Source organism: Chiloscyllium punctatum, chromosome 18, assembly GCF_047496795.1.
Source record: "Chiloscyllium punctatum isolate Juve2018m chromosome 18, sChiPun1.3, whole genome shotgun sequence".
Lineage (NCBI taxonomy): Eukaryota > Metazoa > Chordata > Chondrichthyes > Orectolobiformes > Hemiscylliidae > Chiloscyllium > Chiloscyllium punctatum.
The window spans coordinates 94995312-95018937 of NC_092756.1; the positions used below are offsets into that span (position 1 = coordinate 94995312).

Genomic DNA, 23626 nt, shown 5'->3' on the forward strand with positions numbered 1-23626 from the left:
ATGACAAGTTCTTCATCCCCAGGATCATTGTAAATGTCTCCGGACCTCCTCCAACACCAACACATCCTTCCTTAGATAGATGGCCCAAAACTGCTCACAGTATTCTAAATACAGTCTGACCAAAGCCTTATACAACCTCAGCAGTACGTTTCTGCTCTTGTATTCTAGCCCCTTTTGAAAAGGATTGCTAACATTACATATGCCTTCCTGACTGCCAACTGAACCAGCAGGTTAACCTTCAGAGAATTCTGAACTAGGACTTGAAAGTCCCTTTGTGCTTCAGATTTCTGAAGCCTTTCCCATTTAGAAAATAGCCTACACCTCCATTCTTCATACCAAAGCTCAGAACAGAAAAGAAGAAGTATGGGAATATGAATATTTGATTCATGTACCTTCTCTGTTACTACTCCAAGGTATTTAAACTTGTTCTTTCTTGAATCCTGCAAATGCTTCCAATCAAGCAAGGTTTTATTCCAAAAGAACATGGAGAGCGCGAGCAAGCATCGGCCATTCAGTCTGTTGGGCCTTCCCTGGTCACTTGCAGAAATAGTTTATTTTTCCCCAGGTTAGCAGGATTTACCAAGTGCTGTGCCATAGAGGTCAATCTCAGGATGTCAGCTTTATGAATGGCTGGACCGAGGACACGGGGGGGGGGGGGGGGGGGGGGGAAGGGAAGGGAGGGAGCGAGAGCGAGAGCGATTTCAAAACGATGATAGTCATACAACCCAACCAGATTTCCCCAATTAAACTTGTCCCATTTGCCAGCACTGGGCCCATATCTGTCTAAACCTTTTCTATTCATGTACTTGTCCAGACTCCTTTTTAAACTATTAACTTTGCCTGCATCTCCTACTTCCTCTGACAGTTCATTCCACATATGAACCACCTGTGTGAAAAAGTTCCCTCTGCAGGTCCCTGTTAAATCCTTTCCCTCTCACCTTAAACCTATGCCATCTAGATTTGAGCTCCCCTACTTTAGTGAAAAGACCTTTACTATTCCCCTCCTGAATATATCAACCTCCAAAAAAGTTCATCGCTCAATCACCTATGCTCCAAGGGAGAAAACACCCCAGCCTAGGAAGGCAAGAATGCAGATTAAAGTTGAAAATCAAATCATGGCTGATCCAATCACATTGAGTAAACTTAAGGACTGGTGACCTACCTCAGTACAAGTTTTAATAGGAACAAAAATCCTTTTTGTTCAGCGCTCTAGTAGGTGTGAGGATTGTTGGCCAACAGCTGAGACACTTCTACAGTGAAGAATAGTGGTTACTCTTGGAGATCTGTTCTGAAGGAGCACTGGACCAAAGAGTCAACTCTGCTGCTTTCACTTTGCATAGATGCTGCTGGGATTTTCCCCCCAATAACCTGTTTCAGGAGGTGCTGTACTTTAAGCAAACATAGCTTTGTGTGAGGCTGGGGTCATTAGCACAGCCATATTTAGCAACTTGTCATGGTTAGGAGATGGTCTTCTCCCTACTTCAGTCATTGGTGACAAGTCAAATTACACCACAGAACCCAGTTTTAATATTGATAATCACTCCATAAAAGTAAACATTTCCATAACTGGTGAGAAACTGAACTAACAAGTCATTCACACAGATGGTCTATTTCATGCATAAAAGTAGACAAATCCCACTCAGGCTAGGCTGAGCCTGTCAAACAGGTACTCTCCCAGGCCATTCTCAGGGGCTCCCAGTCTCTTCAGGTTGGTGATGTGATCTCCCAGCTTCTTGATCATCTTCACTTGCTCATCCAAGTAGTGCCTCTCCAGGAAGTCACACAGCTGGAAATGAAAAAGCCAACTTCAATGAAAGAGGGTTTCCAAATAGGAATGTGAATATTTTAATTAGGGTCATGCATCAGTTTTAGCATTAGAAAATTAGAATTCATTTATTAAAATCTGAATCTAGTGCCTCATTTCAGGCTGCTTTACTGAAAATCCCTGGTAAAATTTGGATATTCCGAAGATTTCAACTCCATTAAAAGCCTTCAACTCTCAAGGCCCAAGGAACAGTTTCACAGGTACTGCTGCTGAATGAAAAAAGTTCCAGAGTCTCTAATTAAGAATTTGGGGGTGGGGTGGATTTTTTAATTCAGGCTAAAAAGATAAATTAAAGCCTTATGGAATACTGGCAATTTGCATTCAGGTAGACTTAAATTACATTCAGTATTGTCTAGTTCTGACATCATAGGCAAGAAAGACCTTTCAAAGAAAAAAAAAAGGTGTAAACTCACATGAGGGTCATTGTGGCCAGAGGAGAGTTTGTGCAGATCCAGCAGACTCTGGTTCACATCCTTCTCCATCTGCAGAGCTCTCTGCATTGCCTCCAGACCATTGCCCCACTCATCCTGCTCTGGCTTCTGGAGGGGGAAGTGGGGAAAAAGTATATCCCATCAGCAAGTTTGTTAACAAGGATGTGTGCTATGTTAGACATTGACTTTTAAATCCTATTAACAATCACTTCTTAATGTAATGGCAGCACAGTGACTCCATGGTTAGCACTGCTGCCTCAGTGTCAGGGATCCAGATTAGATCCCAGCCTCAGCTGACTGTTTGCACATTCTCCCTGTGTCTGTGTGAGTTTCCTCCCACAATCCAAAGATGTGCAGGTTAAAGGCGGATTGGCCATGCTAAATTGCCTAGTGTTGGTGCATTAGAAGGAAGTGGATCTCAATGGGTTACTCTTTGGAGAGTTGATGTAGAATTATTGGACCAAAGGGCTGTTTCCACACTGTAGGGGAATCTAATCTAAAGAACACTCCCAGTTTGTCTGTTCAGCAAGATAACGGGGTAGTGGTGAGCTTTCACTAGATCTAGCGTATCATCTGCATTAAGTCAGGCAATTCAAACAATGTTCCAAGAACAGCATATTAATGTAGCAACACATCCCAGCGCCTGATCCAGAAGATGCATCTACTGCAAGCTAGACTGCATTGATTTGGATGCAAGATAGCCAATGCATTAAACTAAACAAGCCATACAAAGCACCTTCAGTTCCACTTTGCCCTGCAACTTGGAGGGGGTAGACAAAATGACAACCAAGAGGTTTACCAATGGTAATTGATTAGGCCAACTGCTTTTAGTTTATCTAGTTAAAGACTGTTCCTAATTTTATTGTACTTTTAGTCAGGAGTCAGTGGTAATATCCCAGCTTCAGAACCAGATGAGTGTTCAGGTGCCACCTACTTGAGGTGGGCAACACCTGAAGATATAGTTGAAAAATTGAGCCAAAGATTCCATCTATGTAGCAATCATTATCCTCATCTTGGATGAGAAGTCTGTTAAGCCAAAATGGACTTCTAGATGATAAATTCTCAAATCATTTAATCAATCCAACCTTGATATCCTGCAGGAGGACTCGGCCTCCACATTTATTCTGGAATTCCATCAGTTTCTCAGCGTGTTCCCGTTCCTCATGGGACTGCTCCTTGAAGAACTCAGCAAAGTGACGCAGGGCAACATCATCCCGGTCAAAGTAAGAGGACTGCAAGCAGGAAGTGAAGTCAGGTGTCACCTACTCAATGTGACAATAATGCCAGTGGTTAAGTTATTCACTATTAGACACTTGGCTTCCAATTAAGAGGCTCACTTTTTGGAAAGTGATTGTCTTTTTGGTCCTTTGTAATGTCAACAATTCTGATGAAGTATTTAATCAAGATACAGATTAAACTGGAGGAAAGGTTGAAAGTTCATTTTACTTGCCTACAAGCATTCAAGGTTGTTACCTGGACAGGAAGTCTAGTTCTGAGGGGGGGTCTGGGACTTTTGCCCCCTCTGGTGTGCAGAAGGGAGAGGGGTGACCTTAGAAGTTTGTAAATTCCTGAGGGACATAGATAAGGTGAATAGTTGAGGTTTTCCCTCCTCCTCTCCATCCCTGCCTCCCCCTTTGGGAGAGGGGAAGAGGGCGTAGAAGTGGGGTGCAGTTCAAAACCAGAGGGCATAGGGTTGGGAGGTGTGGATTGGGAAGATTTAAGAGGGACTGGAGGGGGAACTTCTTCCATGGAAAGAAGAAAGATGTATGGAATGAACTAAAAAAAAAAGGAGGGGAGGCTGGTACAATTACAACATTTGGATAAGTACATGGAAAGGAAAGAAAAGTTTTGGGGGGTGGTGGGGAGGGAGGAAGAAACCTGGGCAGAGTTGACAGGAAAGATTTGGGTGGAAAGGTCAGTTTGAGCTGCATGATCCTGTCAGACAAGGCTTTGAAGCTAAGAACAAACCTTTGTGTTAATACCAACCTGTCAACTCAGGAGCAGGACTGGTCTTTCAGCACAATTTAATTAGAAGAAGTGATAAACAGATCAGAACCAAAAACAAATAGTTACAATGAAAATTAGAAGGAAGAGGGTGATAGAGTATTTGGATCAGACAGACATGATTTAGTTAATTTGCTATTGGTTGGTGGGACAGCTGCCTGTTTACAAGAACAGGTTAAAAACTGTCTGCTCAGCTACAACTATTCTACAAGGCAGCACCAACTGGACTTGCATGCAAGTGCCAAGCTCATTTCACTGAAAAATCAATCCCATAATTTATACCCCAGATATTGAACAAACCAAACCCCCCAGGATCAGATTGATAACTGAAGCAACAACAGTTGCTGTAAAACAAGCCTACACAGCCCTAGACCAAGATGGAGTGCAGGGCAGACTCCAATATCACCTTCAACACCACTGAAAATTCAGCCATCAAGAACTCACATGAGGGTCAGTGTGGCCAGAGGAGAGGTTGTGCAGATCCAGCAGACTCTGGTTCACATCCTTCTCCATCTGCAGAGCTCTCTGCATTGCCTCCAGACCATTGCCCCACTCATCCTGCTCTGGCTTCTGGAAGAGGAAAGGAAAAAGCAGATATTTCACTCAATGAAATGAGCGCCAAAACAGTGGAATAGGATAAAGTTAACCATATATTACCCCAGGGGAATGAATGCTTCAAATATTTATTACTGTTAGTTGTAATGTAGGATGATAGACCAACCTTGACATCCTGCAGGAGGACTCTGCCTCCACATTTATTCTGGAATCCCATCAGTTTCTCAGCATATTCCTATTCCTCATGGAACTGCTCCTTGAAGAACTCAAAGTGACGCAGGGTAACATCATCCCAGTTGGGGGAGAAAAAGAAGGGGAGGTGGGGTGGAGAGAGAAGTGGCAGAGTCAGGGAAGCTCCAGATTGAGAATGTCACTAAAACTCTGTAGCTTGTTTTCAGCTTAGAAAAGAATTAGTATAGGCAGTTCTTCATAATGAGATAGCTGCATTCTTGTGTAATGCCATGTTATAGACACCACTTTAGAAAGTGCTTCAAGTGTTGGCAAAGTATTTTTGCTGCAGCCAACATGTTAAACACAGTGTCCATAATTTAACATTATGGAGACACATTAGAGCAAAACAACCTGCATACAAGTGCTGAATGGTCTGGACAAGGTCGGAATGTACAGGGTGGGGTAGAGTTCAGAACTAGAGAGCATAGTTTAAGACTATAAAGACCATCTACCTTGATGGGTAGAGGAGAGAGGCTTTAATTGATCTTGCAACACAACCTCCTTCCCATTTGTGTAGACATTAGGCAGAGTTACTGTTATAGAGTGAAAAAGACAGACTGCAGAATGCAAAACCAAATGAGCATGACTGTAAGAAAGGTTGGATCTTACTAAAAGATTGAACATGGTTGCAGGGGGCCACATGGCCTCTTGCAGAGGTCAAGACACGCGACCAGAGGAGATCATTTATCCCTACACCTACCAAGGCCTTTATTGTTGTGGGGAAATGATCACAACCAAGCATATTAGGAGAAGGATCTAACCAGTTGTAATTTAGACCAGACACCTCAACAGCCATTACTTCCCTCAATCCCAACCTCTATTTTAGGAAGCCCAAATTTCAGTACTCAACTGAAGTCATGTAGTTGAAGTCTTCACCAAAACCAAGTAGCCATTAAGTATCAGTCACCTTTCAAGACAAGGAGGAACATGAAGGAAAGTTTAACAAAATACATGAGACAAATTTTCCCCAGAGGGTAACTCACATGTGGAATGAACTTCCTCATGAAAGGTAAATGCAGGTACAATTACAATATTGTACATTTTTAGACAGATATCTGAATAGGAAAGGCTAGGAGGGATCTGGGCCAGGAGCAGGCAGGTGGGACTAGGTCAGGTTGGGAATTATGTTCAGCATAGACTTATTGAACAAGAGCCTATTTCCACACAGAAAGCCCTTTGACAATATTTTCACATTATTGCTTCATGGAAGAGCTCAGTATTAAGGCTAACAACATGATCATACTCATTAAGATAGGCAGAAGAGGACTCAAATAAATAGTTAGTGTTTCACTAGTCAGTCATCCAGTTAGGTTTTAGTCAAAGTTGTCAAATTAAGTAGGTTTACATGACATCATCCTTCAAGAATGCAAGGAACCTCAGATTTAGTTCCAATATGAAACATTGGAAACTAGTTTATAGAATAGAGCTGTCAATTAACAAGGCAACCAATAAAAGTTATCAGAAATCACTTCAGTGGATAGGAGGTAGTTAGAGGGAGGAAACATTCAAAAGACAACTCAGTGGCTTAAAATATTCTAATCAATGTAATACAGTTTACAACATCAGCTATGAAACAAGCATCACTAACAGGTGCAGCAATCATTGCCCATCCCTAGTTGCCCATGGTGTGGTGGGGGAAAGAAAGAAAGAAATATCAAGTCCACAAGCCTCACCATGGAGAGGTAAACATAGGAGGAATAGAGCTCCAGGTTGATCTGCTTGTTAACAGCATCCTCACAGTCCCTGTGGTAGTTCTACCACACTTGGGAAGCCATCTTCACTATCACCCAGACAACTCTAAAACAAAGCCCCTCATCCAGCAGTTCTTGTATTTATCCTCCTGGGACAGCCTGCACTCAACCTGGAAATGATTCACCAATGATGATTGGCTGTCAGGTATTGTCAATTAGGAATCCCCATGAATCCAGGAACTGATGAAGGACATAGGTTGCAGTGAGATACACAGAGCCAATCAGATGGAGGCAGATTTGGATCATTCAGTGATTGTAACAGAGGAACAGGAGGAGGATGTTTGGCTCTGTCAGTCTGTGCTGCCATTTAATGATATCATGGCTGGTCTGTTGCTTCCTGCCATTGTCCACATTGATCCTGCATTCCCTTCACACCATTAACCAGCAAGCATCTAACTCTCTCAGATCTGAACAGTTTATTTGCTCCCAATGTTTCTGGGAAAGAGAGTCCAGATTTCTGATTCCTTTTAATGAGGAGATGATTCCGAGCAACTGCTCTGAATGGTCACATGATAATTACAGCATTCTGCTCCTTAGTCACGGTGCAATAATTTCTCTTCATCTGTCTCCTCAAACTCATTCGTTATTTTCCAAACCTCGAGTATAGTGACCTGTTAATCTTCGATACTCAAGTCCACTGTTTGCAAAGTGTCCTCACAATTTAAGCCTTTCAGCCCTGGTATCATTCCGGTGAATCTACACTGTCGGGGGATGATGGTATTGTCACTGAGCCAGTCACTGAGAGGCTCAGATTAACACCATGAGGACATGAGTTCAAACCCCACCATGGCAGCTGGGTAGAATTCAACTAATTAATTTGGAATACAAAGCAAGTCTCAGTGATGGTGATTGTGGTGGGGAGGCAATGGCCTAGTGGTATTATTGATGGACTATTATACCAGAGAGCCCAGGAAATGTTCTGGGGATCCAGGTTGGAATTTGAATTCAATAAAAATCTGCAATTAAGAGTTTAGTGATGACCATGAAGCCATTGTCAGGAAACACCCATCTGACTCACTGGAAGGAAACTGTGATCCTGACCTGGTCTAGTGTTACACGTGACTGCAAACCCACAGCAACATGATCAACTCTTAGTTGCCTTCTGGAGAGTTCTGGATGGGCAATAAATGCAGACTGAGCCAGTGACACCCTTATGCGATGAATGAACTTTAAAAAATTCTCTTTGATTTTTGCAAAAATCCATCTCGTTCAGTGATAACCTTTAGGGAAAGAAATCTGCTTTGGCCTATCTGTGACAACAGACCCACAGCAATGTTGACCATTCTTGACTTGCCTCTGAGATGGTCAGGAACCATTTAGTTTCAGGGCAGTGAGGGCTGGAGAGCAGGGATTGGCCTTCCCAGCGACAGCCTCTTCTATGAGATAAATTGGAAAAACATGCTCCAAGGTTGATGTTCCAGAACTGATTACAGTTCTGCAGATGAGGTTTATCACATACTTTCCACAATTGTAGCACATCTTTATGGGTGGCACTGTGGTTAGCACTGCTTTCTCACAGTGCCAGGGACCTGGGTTCGATTCCTCTCTTGGGCGACTGTCTGTGGGAGTTTTCACATTCTTCGTGTATCTGCGCAGGTCCCCTCCAGGTGCTCTGGTTTCCTCCCACAGTCCAATGATGTGCACGTTAGGTGGAGTGTCCAAGGATATGCAGGCTAGGTGGGTTAGCCATGGGTAAAGTGGGGTTACAAGGATGGGATGGGTCCGGGTGAGATGCTGGGCTGCTCTTCTGAGGATGGGTGAGAACATGATGGGCTGAATGGCCTGCTTCTATGATGTAGGGATTCAATGATTTACATTCCAGCTCCACTGCTGTGCAATAAAGACTAAAATGTAATTAGCATTTTAATATCACCTCTTTCACTCTCCGCAAGTTTTTAATAATTTCTGCATGCACGTCCCAAACACTCTCTGTGCCTGTTTCCCTCCTAACTCTTCACCATTGCAAAACCATTCTGATTTCTCCATCTTGGTCTAAAGTACTCTTCCTCAGATTAGATTCTATTGAGCAATATGTCCACTCGCTGCTTTTGTATGGTAGAGGCAGGTTGAACAGAAGTGTTCAAGAGGGCACTGGGCAATTAAACAGGAACAACAGGCCAGGTTCCAGAGAAAGGGCAGGAGATAAACACAAAGGTAAAATTCTCAGAGAACTGGTTCAAATGTGATGGGCTGAGTGGCCTTCTGCATCAAGACAATTCTGTCAATGATATTTACTAGCTCACCTCATTGGGAAACATGGATATGTATCTCTATTTCTTCATCGACATCATTTAGAAATACAATGAAAGGCTGAGATTTCTGGAGGAAGAGGTGACTAATCCCCTCCTGCCAGTGGAGTATACAACCTACTCCCAGTCTCCCATCTCTGAACCAATTCCCAATAATCTTCTGTCCAGTCTTACCCATTTCGGATCATTCCTGATCTTAAGATTTTCTGCTTTACTGACTCAAGTCCTTCTGAAATCATCACATTGGGTGGGGCTTATTGCAGCCCAACTTTAACCCTTTCAGAACCAGTACTTTGTCAACATCAAGCAGAGTTGGACTCCAGTCAACCCAAGAAACTCTCCCGAACCAGCCCCAATAACAGCATTCATACACTGATCCCTAACTGAAAGGGACTGACTGTCTTTCAGAATGTGTGCAGTGACTGTGCAACCAACAGTATATTGTAAGGTAAGATGTTATATTTGGAAGGAGTGTGTGTTTTCGCTCATTACAAGCATTTCCTCCACAAAAGTAAGACGTCTAGCCCGAGGTGAATAGAATTGCTCTTTATCCAATATCACCCTGCTGAAAGACAATAAAAGTGCTCACATAAATACAACACCAATCTCCACTGCCCAGCCCATAAAACAGGGATGTTTTGTGACAGTCTTGCGATTATCTCTATCATGCCCCTTCCATTCTGAAGGATTCTGAAGTCGATCCTCCACAGAATGAAGAGAGAAATTTATGAATGCAGAAACTTAGTGAGCTTTCCCAAATTTGATACTTTTTGAGATTTCACCTGATAATGCTGCAGGAACAGACGAGGCCATAGAAGTGAGCTCCACGACTCGAAGTTGTGGGAAATCTGGTTGCAATCTCATTTTTCCTTTCTTATCAGGCCTCTTGGAAGTTTAAAAGAGGTGACATGTAAATGAATTAACTGATGGCTGCCACTTTATCAAGAATATGGCTTGAGACAAGCAGCCCCTTAGGAAAGCTGTCATAATGGGAAGACCTCTTACTTGATGTCCTAGCTGTGGGTTCAGCCAATAAACACTAAAAACCACATTCTCAGCCATCCATGCTATTGGAAGGTCAGTTCAAGAGCTGGTATCCTTTCACTCAGAGCTTTGATTGAAACAGCTAGACCTTTCATGGGTAGCTATTACATTCAGCAAAGAGGAGACAAATTTCAATGAGAGTAATTTACTATTTTAAAAAAAAGCCAGTACACAGATTGTAGAGCATTGAGCTGACGTTGAGGTCCTCAACAACTGCCATGATGTGTCATCAATCATCTGTTTTTGACATGAACACTAAAAGGTGCATTGGCCTTAAGCACTATAATTAGGTCTATGGACAAGCTGTTATTTGGGCAGCAGAAAGTCCATGTTTTACCTCTGCCACCCCCAAGGCCTGCAGTTGACCTATTTTTAAAACAAAGGTAGGGATGGTTCTGCCTGACAACATCCCAATTCACTCAGGGGAATGCACTTGCTTACCCTAAATATCTTTGGGAGATTAAGCCCTGTTGACAACCCTATCCAGCTGGTCCAAAAGAATGTGGCTACCCCAAGGTTAGCTCCCCATATCCAAATTGTTGATACAGACAACCAATCCTTGCAGAGATAGGGACAGGGGGAGTGGTTGGGTCAGGCCAGTTAGGAAATCAATTTATTCAGATTTAAGTTTTAACTATACAGATAGAGAAAACAAACCAGACTAGTTCAATAATAAATCTTTTATTTCCATATTCAATACAAGAGAAGCAGAATTGAATTACAGAACAAGTGATTCCAGAGTGCCTCTCAGCTCAGGGTGAGCCTGTCAAACAGGTACTCTCCCAGGCCATTCTCAGGGGCTCCCAGTCTCTTCAGGTTGGGGATGTGATCTCCCAGCTTCTTGATCATCTTCACTTGCTCATCCAAGTAGTGCCTCTCCAGGAAGTCACACAGCTGGAAGAGGAGAGTGAGTATTTGGATCAGACAGACATTATGGAATTAGTTTGTTGCTGTGGATTGGTGGAACAGGTGGCTATTTACAAAAGCAGGTTAAAAACATGGAGTGCAGGGCAGATTCCAATATCACCTTCAACACCACTGAAAATTCAGCCATCAAGAACTCACATGAGGGTCAGTGTGACCAGAGGAGAGTTTGTGCAGATCCAGCAGACTCTGGTTCACATCCTTCTCCATCTGCAGAGCTCTCTGCATTGCCTCCAGACCATTGCCCCACTCATCCTGCTCTGGCTTCTGGAGGAAGGAAAGAGGCAGATATTTCATTCAATGTAAAACATGAACCAAAACACAATGGAATAAGATGAAGATGAAAAGGTAACTAAGAATATTGTGCCATATAGCATTACTCCTGTGGGAATGAGTGCTTCAAATGCTTGTCTTGTACTGTTAGTTGTAATGTAGGATGATAGACCAACCTTGACACCCTGCAGGAGGACTCAGCCTCCATGTTTTATCTGGAATTCCCATCAGTTTCTCAGCATGTTCCCGTTCCTCATGGGACTGCTCCTTGAACTCAGCAAAGTGACGCAGGGCAACATCATCCCGGTCAAAATAAGAGGACTGTGGGAGAGAAAAAGAGTGGAGTCAGGAAAGCTCCAGATCTCACCCATCGAGAACGTCAGTAAGACTGTGCAGCTGATTTTCAGCTTAGACAAGAATGAGTACAGGCAGTTCTTCATAATGAGATGGCTGCATTCTTAAGTGATGCCACATTATAGAAACAATCACTTTAGAAACAGTGCTTAAAGTAGTTGTGCTGCAGCCAGCACATGTTAAGAGTTCATGCTTTAGAAACAAACAGTGTCCATGATTTATCAAACACATTAGAGCAAAACAACCTGCATACAAATGCTGAATGGTCTGGACAAGGTAGGAATGTATTGGGGTGGGGTAGAGTTCAGAACTAGAGAGCACAGTTTAGAATATAAAGAACATCTGCATTGATGGGTTGAGAGGAGAGACTTGATATGATCTTGAATATTAACCTCTTACCTATTTGTGTAGGCATCAGGCAGAGGCATAGTTATCTAGAATTAAAAACAGACTGCAGAATGCAAACCAAATGAGCATGATCTTACTGAAAGATTTGAGCATATGTGCAGGGGGTCACATGGCCTCTTGCCGTTGTCAATTTGTGACCAAAGCAGATCATTTAGCCCTACACTTACCAAAACCTTTGTGGGGGAAGTGATCATGGTGGCTCAGTGGTTAGCACTGCTGCCTCACAGCACCAGGGTCCCAGGTTTACTTCCAGCCTCGGGCAACTGTGTGTGGAGTTGATGTGCAGGTCAGGTGAATTGGCTACGCTAAATTGCCAAAGGGAAATGGTCTGGGTGGGTTACTCTTTGGAGGGTCGGTGTGGACTTGTTGGGCCAAAGGGCCTGTTTCCACACAGTAGGGAACCTAATCTAATCAACCCCTCAGAACCAAGCACAGAGTGGGAGCTAACCGGTTGTAACTTAGACCAGGCACCTCAATAGCCATTACTTCCTCAATAGGAACCCTCCAACCACAAGGGATGAATGCAGATTTCTCCAGCTTTCTCATTTCCCCATCCCCCACCTTTTCTCAGTCCCAACCCTCAGACTCAGCACATCCTTCTTGACCTGCAATCTTCTTCCCGACCTCTCCGCCCCCAACCCCTCTCCAGCCTATCACCCTCACCTTTACCTCCTTCCACCTATTGCATTCCCAACACCCCTCCCCCAAGTCCCTCCTCCTTACCTTTTATCTTGGCCTGCTTGGCACACCCTCCTCATTCCTGAAGGGCTTATGCCCGAAACGTCGATTCTCCTTCTCCTTTGATGCTGCCTGACCTGCTGCACTTTTCCAGCAACACATTTTTAAGCTCTGATCCCCAGCATCTGCAGTCCTCACTTTCTCCTAATTACTTCCTCAATCCCAACCTCCATTTCACAAAACCCAAGATTTCAGTCCTCAACTGAAGTCATGTATTTAGAAATCCTTTCACCAAACCCCCCAAGTAGCCCTTGAGTATCAGTTGAATTTCGAGACAAGTAGGCACATGAAGAGAAGTTTAAAAAACACACGAGGCAAATTTTCCCCAGAGGTTAGCTCACATGTGGAATGAACTTCCTCAGGAAGTGGTAATGCAGGTACAATTATAGACATTTAGATAGATGCAGGGATAGGAAAGATTTGGAGGGATATGGGCCAGGAGCAGGCAAGTGGGACTAGTCTAGTTTGGGATTATGTTCAGCACGGACTGGTTGGCAAAATAGTCCATTTCTACACTTTGAGAGAAGCCCTTAGGCAATATTTTCACATTATTGCTTCATGAAAGAAGCCAGTATTAAAGGCCAACAGAACATGATCATACTTATTTAGAAAACAGGCAGAAGAGGGCTCAAATAGTTAATGTTTCACAAGTTAGTCATCCAATTAAGTTTTAGTCAAAGTTGACAAATTAAGCAGGTTTATACATGACATTATCCAAGAGGATGCAAGAAACCTTGGAATTAATTTCAGTATGACACACTTCAGAATAAAACAGTTTATAGAATACAGAGCAGAGCAGTCAGTTAACAAGGCAATCAGTCAATAAAAGTTAGCAGTAATCCCTTCAGTGGATAGAAGGTAGATAGAAGGAGGAAACATTCAAAACACAACTCAGTGGCTCAGGAAAAAAAGTCAATTATGAAACATACAGGACACAGACATCATTGGCAGGAATAGAAACTATTGCCCATCCCTAGTTGCCCATGGTGTGGTGGGGAAGAAGGAATAGACCATCAAGACCATCAAGCCCACAACCCTCACCATGGAGATGTGAACAGAGGAGGAATAGAGCTCCAGGTTGATCTGCTTGTTAACAGCAGCCTCACAGTCCTTGTGGTAGTTCTGACACACTGGGGAGGTCATCTTCACTATTCTCACACCCTATCACCAAGACAACTCTAAAACTGAGCCACACTCCCATTTGCCCTTGCATTTATCCTCCTGGGACAGCCTGCACTCAACCAGGGAATGATTCACCAATGATGATTGACAATCCCTGACAGCCAATCAGGAATCCCCATGAATCCAGGAACTGATGACTGGAACAGGGTGAAGTAAGATACCTGGGGCCAATCAGAGCTTTGAAATGGAAGCATTCAGTGATTGTAACTGAAGAACAGGTGGAAGATGTTCAGCTCTGTCAGTGTGTGTTGCCATTTAATGATATCATGGCTGGTCTGAAGCTTCCTGCCACTGTCCACATTGGGAGAAAGTGAGGACTGCAGATGCTGGAGATCAGAGCTTAAAAATGTGTTGCTGGAAAAGCTCAGCAGGTCAGGCAGCATCAAAGGAGAAGGAGAATTGATGTTTCGGGCATAAGCCCTTCTTCAGGATTTCCTGAAGAAAGACTTATGCCCGAAACGTCGATTCTCCTTCTCCTTTGATGCTGCCTGACCTGCTGCGCTTTTCCAGCAACACATTTTTAAGCTCTGTCCACATTGGTCCTACATTCCCTTCACACCATTAACCAGCAAGCATCTAACTCTCTCAGATCTGAACAGTTTATTTGCTCCCAATATTTTTGGGAAAGAGAGTCCAGATTTCTGATTCCTTTTCGTGAGATGATTCCGAGCAACTGCTCTGAATGGTAACATGATAATTATAGCATTCTACTCCTTGGTCATGGTGCAATAATTTCTCCTCATCAGCCTCATACCCATTCGGTATTTTCCAAACCTTGAGTATAGTGACCTGTTAATCTTCGATACTTAAGTCCACTGTTTGCAAAGCGTCCTCACAATTTAAGCCTTTCAGCCCTGGTATCATTCCGGTGAATCTACACTGTCGGGGGATGATGGTATTGTCACTGAGCCAGTCACTGAGAGGCTCAGATTAACACCATGAGGACATGAGTTCAAATCCCACCATGGCAGCTGGGTAGAATTCTACTAATTAATTTGAAATACAAAGCAAGTCTCAGTGATGGTGATCGTGGTGGGGAGGCAATGGCCTAGTGGTATTACTGCTGGACTATTATACCAGTGAGCCAGGAAATGTTCTGGGGACCCTGGTTGGAAATTGAATTCAATAGAAATCTGGAATTAAGAGTTTAATGATGGCCATGAAGCCATTGTCAGGAAAAACCCATCTGACTTACTGGAGGGAAACTGTGATCTGACCTGGTCTGGTCTTACATGTGATTCCAGACCCACAGCAACCTGGTTAACTCTTAGTTGTCCTCTGGACAGTTCAGGATGGGCAATAAATGCTGACTTAACCACTGACACCTTTATTCCATGAATGAACTTTAAAACAATTATCTTTGATTTTTACAGGAATCCATCTGGTTCAGTGGTATCCTTTAGGGAAAGAAATCTGCTCTGGCCTATCTGTGACTACAGACCCACAGCAATGTTGTTCATTCTTGACTTGCCTCTGAGATGGTCAGAAACCTTTTAGTTTCAGGGCAGTGAGGGCTGGAGAGCAGGGATTGTCTTCCCTGCGACAGCCCCTTCAGGTGCTCTGGTTTCCTCCCACTGTCCAAAGTTGTGCAGGTTAGATGGAGTGTCCAAGGATGTGCAGACTAGGTGGGTTAGCCATGGGAAATATGGAGTTATAAGGATGGGATTGGTCTGAGTGGGATGCTCTTCAGAAGATTGAAGTGGCCCTGATGGGCTGAATGGCCTGCTTCTATGATATCGGGATTCAATGATTTACATCACAGCTCCACTGCCTTGTAATGAAAACAAAAATGCAATTAGCAATTTCAAATCATCTCCTTCACTCTGCAAATTTTAAATTTCTGCCTGCAGTTCCCCAACTCTGTCTGTGCTTGTTTCTCTCCTTATTCCTTCATTTCAAAACCCATTCTGATTTCTCTGTCTTGGTCTAAAGTACTCTTCCTCAGATTAACTTCTATTGAGCAATATTATTCACTCACTTGATTAGTCCCCGCTGCTTCTGTGTGGCAGAGAGAGGCAGGTTGAACAGAAGTGTTCAAGAGGACACTGGGCAATTAAACAGGAACAACAGGCCAGGTTCCAGGGAAAGGGCAGGAGATAAACACAAAGGTAAAATACTCAGCTGGCCCAGCTGTGATGGGCAGAATGTCCTTCTTCTGATTCAGGACAATCCTGTCAACGATATTTACTCATCTCATCAGGAATCATGGATATGTATCTCTATTTCTTTGCGGATGTCATTTAGAAATACAATGAAAGGCTGACATTCCTGGAGGAAAGAGATAACTAGCCCCCTCCTTCCCATCGGAGTACATAACCTACTCCCAGTCTCCCATACCTGAACCAATTCCCAATAATCTTCTGTCCAGTCTTACCCATTTCAGATCATTCCTGATCTTCAGATTTTCTACTTTACTGACTCAAGTCCTTCTGAAATCATCACATTGGTGGGGCTTATTGCAGCCCAACTTTAACCCTTTCAGGACCAGTACCTTGCCAACATGAAGCAGAGTTGGACTCCAGTCAACCAAAGAAACTCTTCAGGATTCCCGAACCAGCCCCAATAACAGCATTCATACACTGATCCCTAACTGAAAGGGACGGACTGTCTTTCAGAATGTGTGCAGTGACTGTGCAACCAACAGTATATTGTAAGGTAAGACGTTATATATGGAATGTGGGTGTTTTGGCTAATTACATGCATTTCCTCCACAAATGTAAGACATCTCGCAATGTTGACTATAATTGCTTTTTATCCAATATCAGACTGCTCAAAGACAATGAAAGTGCTTACTTAAATACAGCACCCAATTCCCACCCATAAAACCTGATGTTTTGTGACAGACTTGACATTGTACCCATCATGCCCCTTCCATGCTGGAGGAGTCTGAAGGAAATCCTCCACAGAATGAGGAGAGAAATATATGAATACAGAAACTTAGTGCTGGCACCCTTTAGCCCAGTTTGGTATTTCATGAGATTTTAACCTGATAATGCTACAAGAGATTAGAGCATCTGAGCTAGCTCCACTAGTCTGATGGGTTTTGGGAAAAATCTGGTTGCAATCTCATTTAAGCTTTCCCATCAGTCCCCCCCTTGGATGTTGAAGGTGGTGATATGTGATTGAATTATCTGACAGCTGCCACTTTGTCAAGAACATGGCTTGAGACTAGCAACCTCTTCGAAAAGCGGTCATAAGGGGAAAGACCTGTTTACTGTCCTAAATGCTAGCTGTGGGTTTAGCAAATATGGGAGAAAAACACTTAGCTATCTATGCCACCCCACCAGGGTCTGCAGATGACCGATTTAAAATAGAATGGTAGGGATGGCTCTGACAGCCACAGAAAAGGGACAACTCCCTTATTCACTCATGTGAGTGGGCAACACGTTCCCCTACACTAAATATCTTTGGAGATTAAGCCCTGTTGGCAGCCCTATCCATCTGGTCTAAAAGCATGTGGCTATACCATTGGATATGAGGAGCAATGGATTTATTCAGATGTAGGTTTCAACTTGACAGTTGAAGAAAACAGACCAGTTCAATAATAAATCTTTTATTTCCATATTCAATACAAGAGAAGCAGAACTGGATTAGAGAACAGGGATTCCAGAAACCCACTCAGCTCAGGGTGAGCCTGTCAAACAGGTACTCTCCCAGACCATTCTCAGGGGCTCCCAGTCTCTTCAGGTTGGTGATGTGATCTCCCAGCTTCTTGATCATCTTCACTTGCTCATCCAAGTAGTGCCTCTCCAGGAAGTCACACAGCTGGAAGGAAGAGAGATATTGAGTATTTGGATCAGACAGACATTATGGAATTAATTTGTTATTGATTGGTGGAACAGGTGGCTATTTACAACAGGTTAAGAACTGCCTTCTCAGCTACAACTACTCCAGAAGGCAGCACCAACTGAACTTGCATGCAATTGCTAAGCTCATTCCATTTAACTGAGAACCAATTCCATGATTGTTTATACCCCAGACACCAACAAACCAACCCCGCCCCCCCAAGATTGATAACTGAAGCAACAACATTTGCTGTAAAACAAGCCGACACAGCCCTAGACCAACATGGAGTGCAGGGCAGATTCCAATATCACCTTCAACACCACTGAAAATTCAGCCATCAAGAACTCACATGAGGGTCAGTGTGGCCAGAGGAGAGTTTGTGCAGATCCAGCAGACTCTGGTTCACATCCTTCTCCATCTGCAGAGATCTCTGCATTGCCTCCAGACCATTGCCCCACACATCCTGCTCTGGCTTCTGGAAGAGGAAAGGAAGAGGCAGATATTTCAGTGAAAAACATGAGCCAAAACACAATAGAACAACATGAAAAAGTTAACCATAGAGCATTACACCATGGGAATGAATGCTTCAAATGTCTAGTATTATTAGTTGTAATGTAGGATGATAGACCAACCTTGACATCCTGCAGGAGAACGCGGCCTCCACGTTTATTCTGGAATTCCATCAGTTTCTCAGCGTGTTCCCGTTCCTCATGGGACTGCTCCTTGAAGAACTCAGCAAAGTGACGCAGGGCAACATCATCCCGGTCAAAGTAGGAGGACTGGGGGAGAAAAGGGTAGTGTCAGGGAAGCTCCAGATCTCACCAATTGAGAACCTCACCAAGACCCTGTGTGGCTTGTTTTCAGCCTAGACAAGGAGGAGTCCAGGCAGTTCTTCTATAATGCAATGGCTGCATTCTTGTGCAACCCCATGTGATAAACGTCACTCTGGAAACAGTGCTTAAAGTATTGGCAAAGTAGTTGTGCTACAGCCACATTAAGAGGTCATGCTTTAGAATGAGTGTCCCTTATTTGTCCATCACAGTAGGGAAACACATAGTAAAACAACCTGCATACATATGCTGAATGGTCTGGACAAGATAGGAATGTATTGGGGTGGGGTAGAGGTCAAAGCTAGAGAGCAAAGTTTAAGAATATAAAAGGTCATCTGTATTGATGGGTTAAGAGGAGAGGCTGGAGTTGATCTTGCAACTCAACCAACGTATTAGAGATAGGCATTGTTAGGCAAAGACACTGGTCAAGAATTAAAAAACAGACTGCAGGATGCTGAAACAATTGAGTGTACTTGCAGGGGGCCATGGGCCTCTTGTTGTCATCAATTCATGTGATGAAAGTTGATCATTCATCCCTACACTTTATTGGGAAGGGAATATAATCACAACCAAATATATTGGAGTAGGAGTTAATCTTGTTGTAAGTTTGACCAGACACCTCAGATCCCAGCCTCCATTTCAGGAAGCCCAGACTTTAGTACTCACTGATGTAATCAAATCTTTGCAGCAAAACCCCCAAGTTGCCATCTAGTATCAGTTGAATTTCAAGACAAGGGGGCACATGAAAGAGGAACAGTTGTAAAAAAAAAACAAATGAGGCAAGTTTTCCCCAGAGGGTAGCTCACAGGTGGAATGAACCTTCTCAGGAAGTGGTAAATGCAGTTACAGTTACCATATTGCAGACATTTAGATAGATACATGAATAAGAATGGTTGGGAGGGATATGGGTCAGGAGCAGGCAGGTAGGCCTAGTCTAGATTGGGACTATGTTCAGCATGGACTGGTTGGCAAAGGGCCGATTTCTACATTTTGAGAGATGCCTTTTGATAATATTTTCACAATATTGCTTCATGGAAGAACCTTGTATTAAGGCCAACAGAACATGATCATACTCATTGAGAAAAACAGGCAGAAGAGGACTCAATTAACATTGCACTAGAAAGTCATACAATTATGTTTTAGTTAAAGTTGAAAGTTTAAACAGGTTTACACATGACATCATCCTCCAAGAGGAGGCAACAAACCTTAGATTTAGTTCTAGTATGAACCACGAGAGAATAAAACCAGTTTGTTGAACACAGCAGTCAATTACCAAGGCAACCAATAAAAGTTAGCAACAATCACTTCAGTGGATAGAAAAGTAGATACAAGGAGGAAACATTCAAATGACAACTCAGTGGCTTAAAATATTCTACCAATACAATATGCAATTTAAGAATCAGCTATGAAACATAGAACACAGGCATTATTAACAGATCTCAAAATTATCACCCATCCCTCATGGCTCTTGGTGGTATGGGGGTGGGGATGGGGAATAAAGAAGGAATGGACCATCACGCCCACAAGCCTCACCATGGAGAGGTAAACATAAGAGGAATAGAGCTCCAGGTTGATCTGCTTGTTAACAGCATCCTCACAGTCCTTGTGGTAGTTCTGACACACTTGGGAGGCCATCTTCACTAATCCCACTCACTATCACCCAGACAACTCTAGAACTAAGCCACTCTCCCATTACCTCTTATATTTATCCTCCTGGGACAGCCTGCACTCAACCAAGGGATGATTCCCAATGATCACTGACAGTACTTGACAGCCAATCAGGAACCTCCATGGATCCAGGAACCAATGAAGGACATAGGGTGGGGTGAGATACCCAGAGCCAATCAGGAATTGCCATGAATCCAGGAACTGATGAAGGGCATAGGGTGAGGTGAGATACCTAGAGCCAATCAGAGCTTTGAAATGGAGGCAGATCTGGATCATTCAGTGATTGTAACAGAGGAACAGGAGGAGGATGTTTGGCCCTGTCAGCCTGTGCTGCCATTTAATGATATCATGGCTGGTCTGTTGTTTCCTGCCATTGTCCACATTGGTCCTGCATTCCCTTCACACCATTAACCAGCAAGCATCTAACTCTCTCAGATCTGAACAGTTTATTTGCCCCCAATGTTTCTGGGAAAGAGAGTCCAGATTTCTGATTCCTTTTCATGGAGAGTTGATTCTGAGCAACTGCTCTGAATGGTCACATGACAACTATAGCATTCTACTCCTTGGTCACGGTGCACTAATTCCTCTCCATCTGACTCCTTAAACCCATTCGGTACATTCCAAACCTCGAGTGTAGTCACCTGTTAATCTTCGATACTCAAGTCCACTGTTTGCAAAGTGTCCTCACAATTTAAGCCTTTCAGCTCTGGTATCATTCTGGTGAATCTACACTGTAGGGAGATGATGGTATTGTCACTGAGAGGCTCAGATTAACACCGTGAGGACATGAGTTCAAACCCCACCATGGCAGCTGGGTAGAATTCAACTAATTAATTTGGAATACAAAGCAAGTCTCAGTGATGGTGTTCGTGGTGGGGAGGCAATGTACTAGTGGTATTATTGATGGACTATTATACCAGTGAGCCAGGAAATGTTCTGGGGATCCAGGTTGGAATTTGAATTCAATAAAAATCTGGAATTAGGAGTTTAATGATGACCATGAAGCCTTTTTCAGGAAAAGTCTATCTGACTCACTGGAGAGTAACTGTGATCCAGACCTGGTTTGGTCTTACATGTGACTCCAGACCCACAGCAACATAGTTAACTCTTAATTGCCCTCTGGGGAGTTCAGGGTGGGCAATAAATGCTGACTTAGCCAGTGACACCCTTATCCCATGAATGAAGTTAAAAAAAAACTATTGTTGACTTTTCACAGAAATCCATCTGCTTCAGTGATAATCTTTCGAGAAAATAATCTGCTCTGGCCTATTTGTGACCCCAGACCCACAGCAATGTTGTTCATTCTTGACTTGCCTCTGAGATGGTCAGAAACGTTTTAGTTTCAGGGCAGTGAGGGATGGAGAGCTGGGATGAGTCTTCCCAGTGACAGCCTCTTCCAGGAAATAAATTGAAAACATCATGCTCCAAGGTCAATGTATAGGAACTGATTACAGTTCTCCAGATGAGGTCTACCCTACACATCCTACAACTGCAGTATACCTTTATGGGTGGTGCTGTAGCAGTGGTTAGCACTGCTGCCTGATAATGCCAGGGACCTGGGTTTGATTCCAGTCTTGGGTGACTGTATGTGGAGTTCACACATATTTCATGTGGCTGTGTGGGTTCCTCCAGGTGCTCTGCTTTCATCCCACAGTCCAAAGATGGGCATGTTAGATGGAGTGGCTGTGGGGAATTGCCTGCCTTGTCCAGGGATGTGATAGGTAAGTGGGTTAGCCATGGGAATTATGGGGTTACAAGGATGGAATGCTTTTCATAGGATTGGTGTGGATGTGATGGGCTGAATGACCTACTTCTATGCTGTAGGGATTCAATGATCTATCATTCAAGGTCCACTGCCTTATGATGAAGGCTAAAATGCAATTAGCATTTTAAAATCATCTCTTTAAGTTTTTAATAATTTCTGCATTCAGATCCCCAATTTTCTCTGCACCTGTATCCCTCATAGCTCTTCACCATTCCAAAACCATTCTGATTTCTCCATCTTGGTCTAAAGTACTCTTCCTCAGACTAGATTCTATTGATCAATATTGATTCCCTTTATTAGTGCCCGCAGCTTGTGTCATGCGGAGGCATGTTCAACAGAAAGGGCACTAGACAATTAAACAGTAAAACAACAGGCCAAGATTCAGGGAAGTGGCAGGAGATAAACACAAAGATCATAATGGGAAGACCTCTTACTCTATGCCCTTGCTGTGGGTTCACCCAATGGGGTGAAAAAAAAAACACATTCTCAGCTATCAATGCTTTTGGAAGGTCAGTTCAGGAGCTTGTATCCTTTCACTCAAAGCTTGGATTTTTACAGCCGGACCTTTTCATGGGTAGCTATTACATTCAATAAAGAGGAGCTAGTTGCAACAAGAGTTACTTACTGTAATTGAAAAAGCCAGTACACAGATTGTAGAGCATCTAGCTGATGTGATGTCCCTGAACAATTGCCATGACATGTCAAAAACAAGTGATTGATGACATGGACACCAGAAAGGTGCCATTGACCTTAAGCACATGTATTAGGTCTATAGACAAGCGGTGTTATTTGAGCATCAGAAAGTCCATAATGTATCTATACTATCCAACCACAGTCAGCAGTCAGCTTGTTTTTTTATTAAAAAGTACAGCCACCCAAAAAGGGACAACTCCCCTAGTCACTCAGGAAAATGTTTGCCCACTCATCCTAAATATCTTTGGGAGATTAAGCCCTGTCCATCTGGTCCAAAAGATTTCAGCTTTGCCAAGGTTTGCTCCCATATCTAAATTGTTGATAGACAACCAATCCTTGGTTGGGTATTGTTGCGTCAGGCCAGTTTACTCAGATTTGAGTTTTGACTATACAATTACAGAAAGCAAACTAGACTAGTTAAATAAATCTTTTATTTCTATATTCAAAACAAGAGAAGCAGAACTGGATTAGAGAACAAGTGATTCCAGAATCCCACTTAGCTCAGGGTGAGCCTGTCAAACAGGTACTCTCCCAGGCCATTCTCAGGGGCTCCCAGTCTCTTCAGGTTGGTGATGTGATCTCCCAGCTTCTTGATCATCTTCACTTGCTCATCCAAGTAGTGCCTCTCCAGAAAGTCACACAGCTGGAAGGAAGAGAGATATTGAGTATTTGGATCAGACAGACAAGATGGAATTAAATTTGTTATTGATTGGTGGGACAGCTGGTTATTTACAAGAACAGGTTAAAAACTGCCTGCTCAGCTACAACTACTCTAGAAGGCAGCACCAACTGGACTTGCATGCTAGTGCCAAATAATTGACATTTGGGTACAAATGTAAATTATTTATACCCCAGATACTGAACAAACCAAAAACCCACCAGGATCAGGTGGATAACTGAAGCAACAACATTTGC

The 23626-nt window shown here is 43.2% G+C and overlaps 2 protein-coding genes across 2 annotated transcripts; both read right to left on the minus strand.

Annotated features, from left to right (window-relative positions):
- Positions 1–1639: 1639 nt before the first annotated feature.
- On the minus strand, positions 1640–13930 carry LOC140489073 (ferritin heavy chain, oocyte isoform-like). The gene is made up of 7 exons (XM_072588311.1): positions 13829–13930; positions 11156–11281; positions 10869–10984; positions 6720–6789; positions 3342–3488; positions 2239–2364; positions 1640–1786 (listed from the first exon to the last, which is right to left on the minus strand). The coding sequence occupies exons 1-7, from the start codon at positions 13928–13930 to the stop codon at positions 1640–1642; spliced, it is 834 nt and encodes a 277-aa protein (XP_072444412.1).
- A 3657-nt stretch (positions 13931–17587) lies between these two features.
- LOC140489074 (ferritin heavy chain, oocyte isoform-like) lies at positions 17588–20220 on the minus strand. The gene is made up of 4 exons (XM_072588312.1): positions 20119–20220; positions 18388–18534; positions 18105–18230; positions 17588–17734 (listed from the first exon to the last, which is right to left on the minus strand). Exons 1-4 carry the CDS (start codon positions 20218–20220, stop codon positions 17588–17590), a joined length of 522 nt encoding a protein of 173 aa, XP_072444413.1.
- Positions 20221–23626: the final 3406 nt, after the last annotated feature.

Excerpts from the sequence above, each read along its gene's own strand:
- LOC140489073 (XM_072588311.1), bottom strand. The coding sequence starts at position 13,930 with ATGACCTCCCCAGTGTGTCAGAACTACCACAAGGACTGTGAGGCTGCT. Across the intron at positions 11,282-13,828 it reads CCTCTGTTCACATCTCCATG|AAGCCAGAGCAGGATGAGTG; the intron begins GTGAGGGTTGTG and ends TCCTTCCTCCAG. Across the intron at positions 10,985-11,155 it reads CTGGTCACACTGACCCTCAT|CTGTGTGACTTCCTGGAGAG; the intron begins GTGAGTTCTTGA and ends CTCCTCTTCCAG.
- LOC140489074 (XM_072588312.1), bottom strand. The coding sequence starts at position 20,220 with ATGGCCTCCCAAGTGTGTCAGAACTACCACAAGGACTGTGAGGATGCT. Across the intron at positions 18,535-20,118 it reads CTTATGTTTACCTCTCCATG|TCCTCCTACTTTGACCGGGA; the intron begins GTGAGGCTTGTG and ends TTTCTCCCCCAG. Across the intron at positions 18,231-18,387 it reads TTCTCCTGCAGGATGTCAAG|AAGCCAGAGCAGGATGTGTG; the intron begins GTTGGTCTATCA and ends TTCCTCTTCCAG.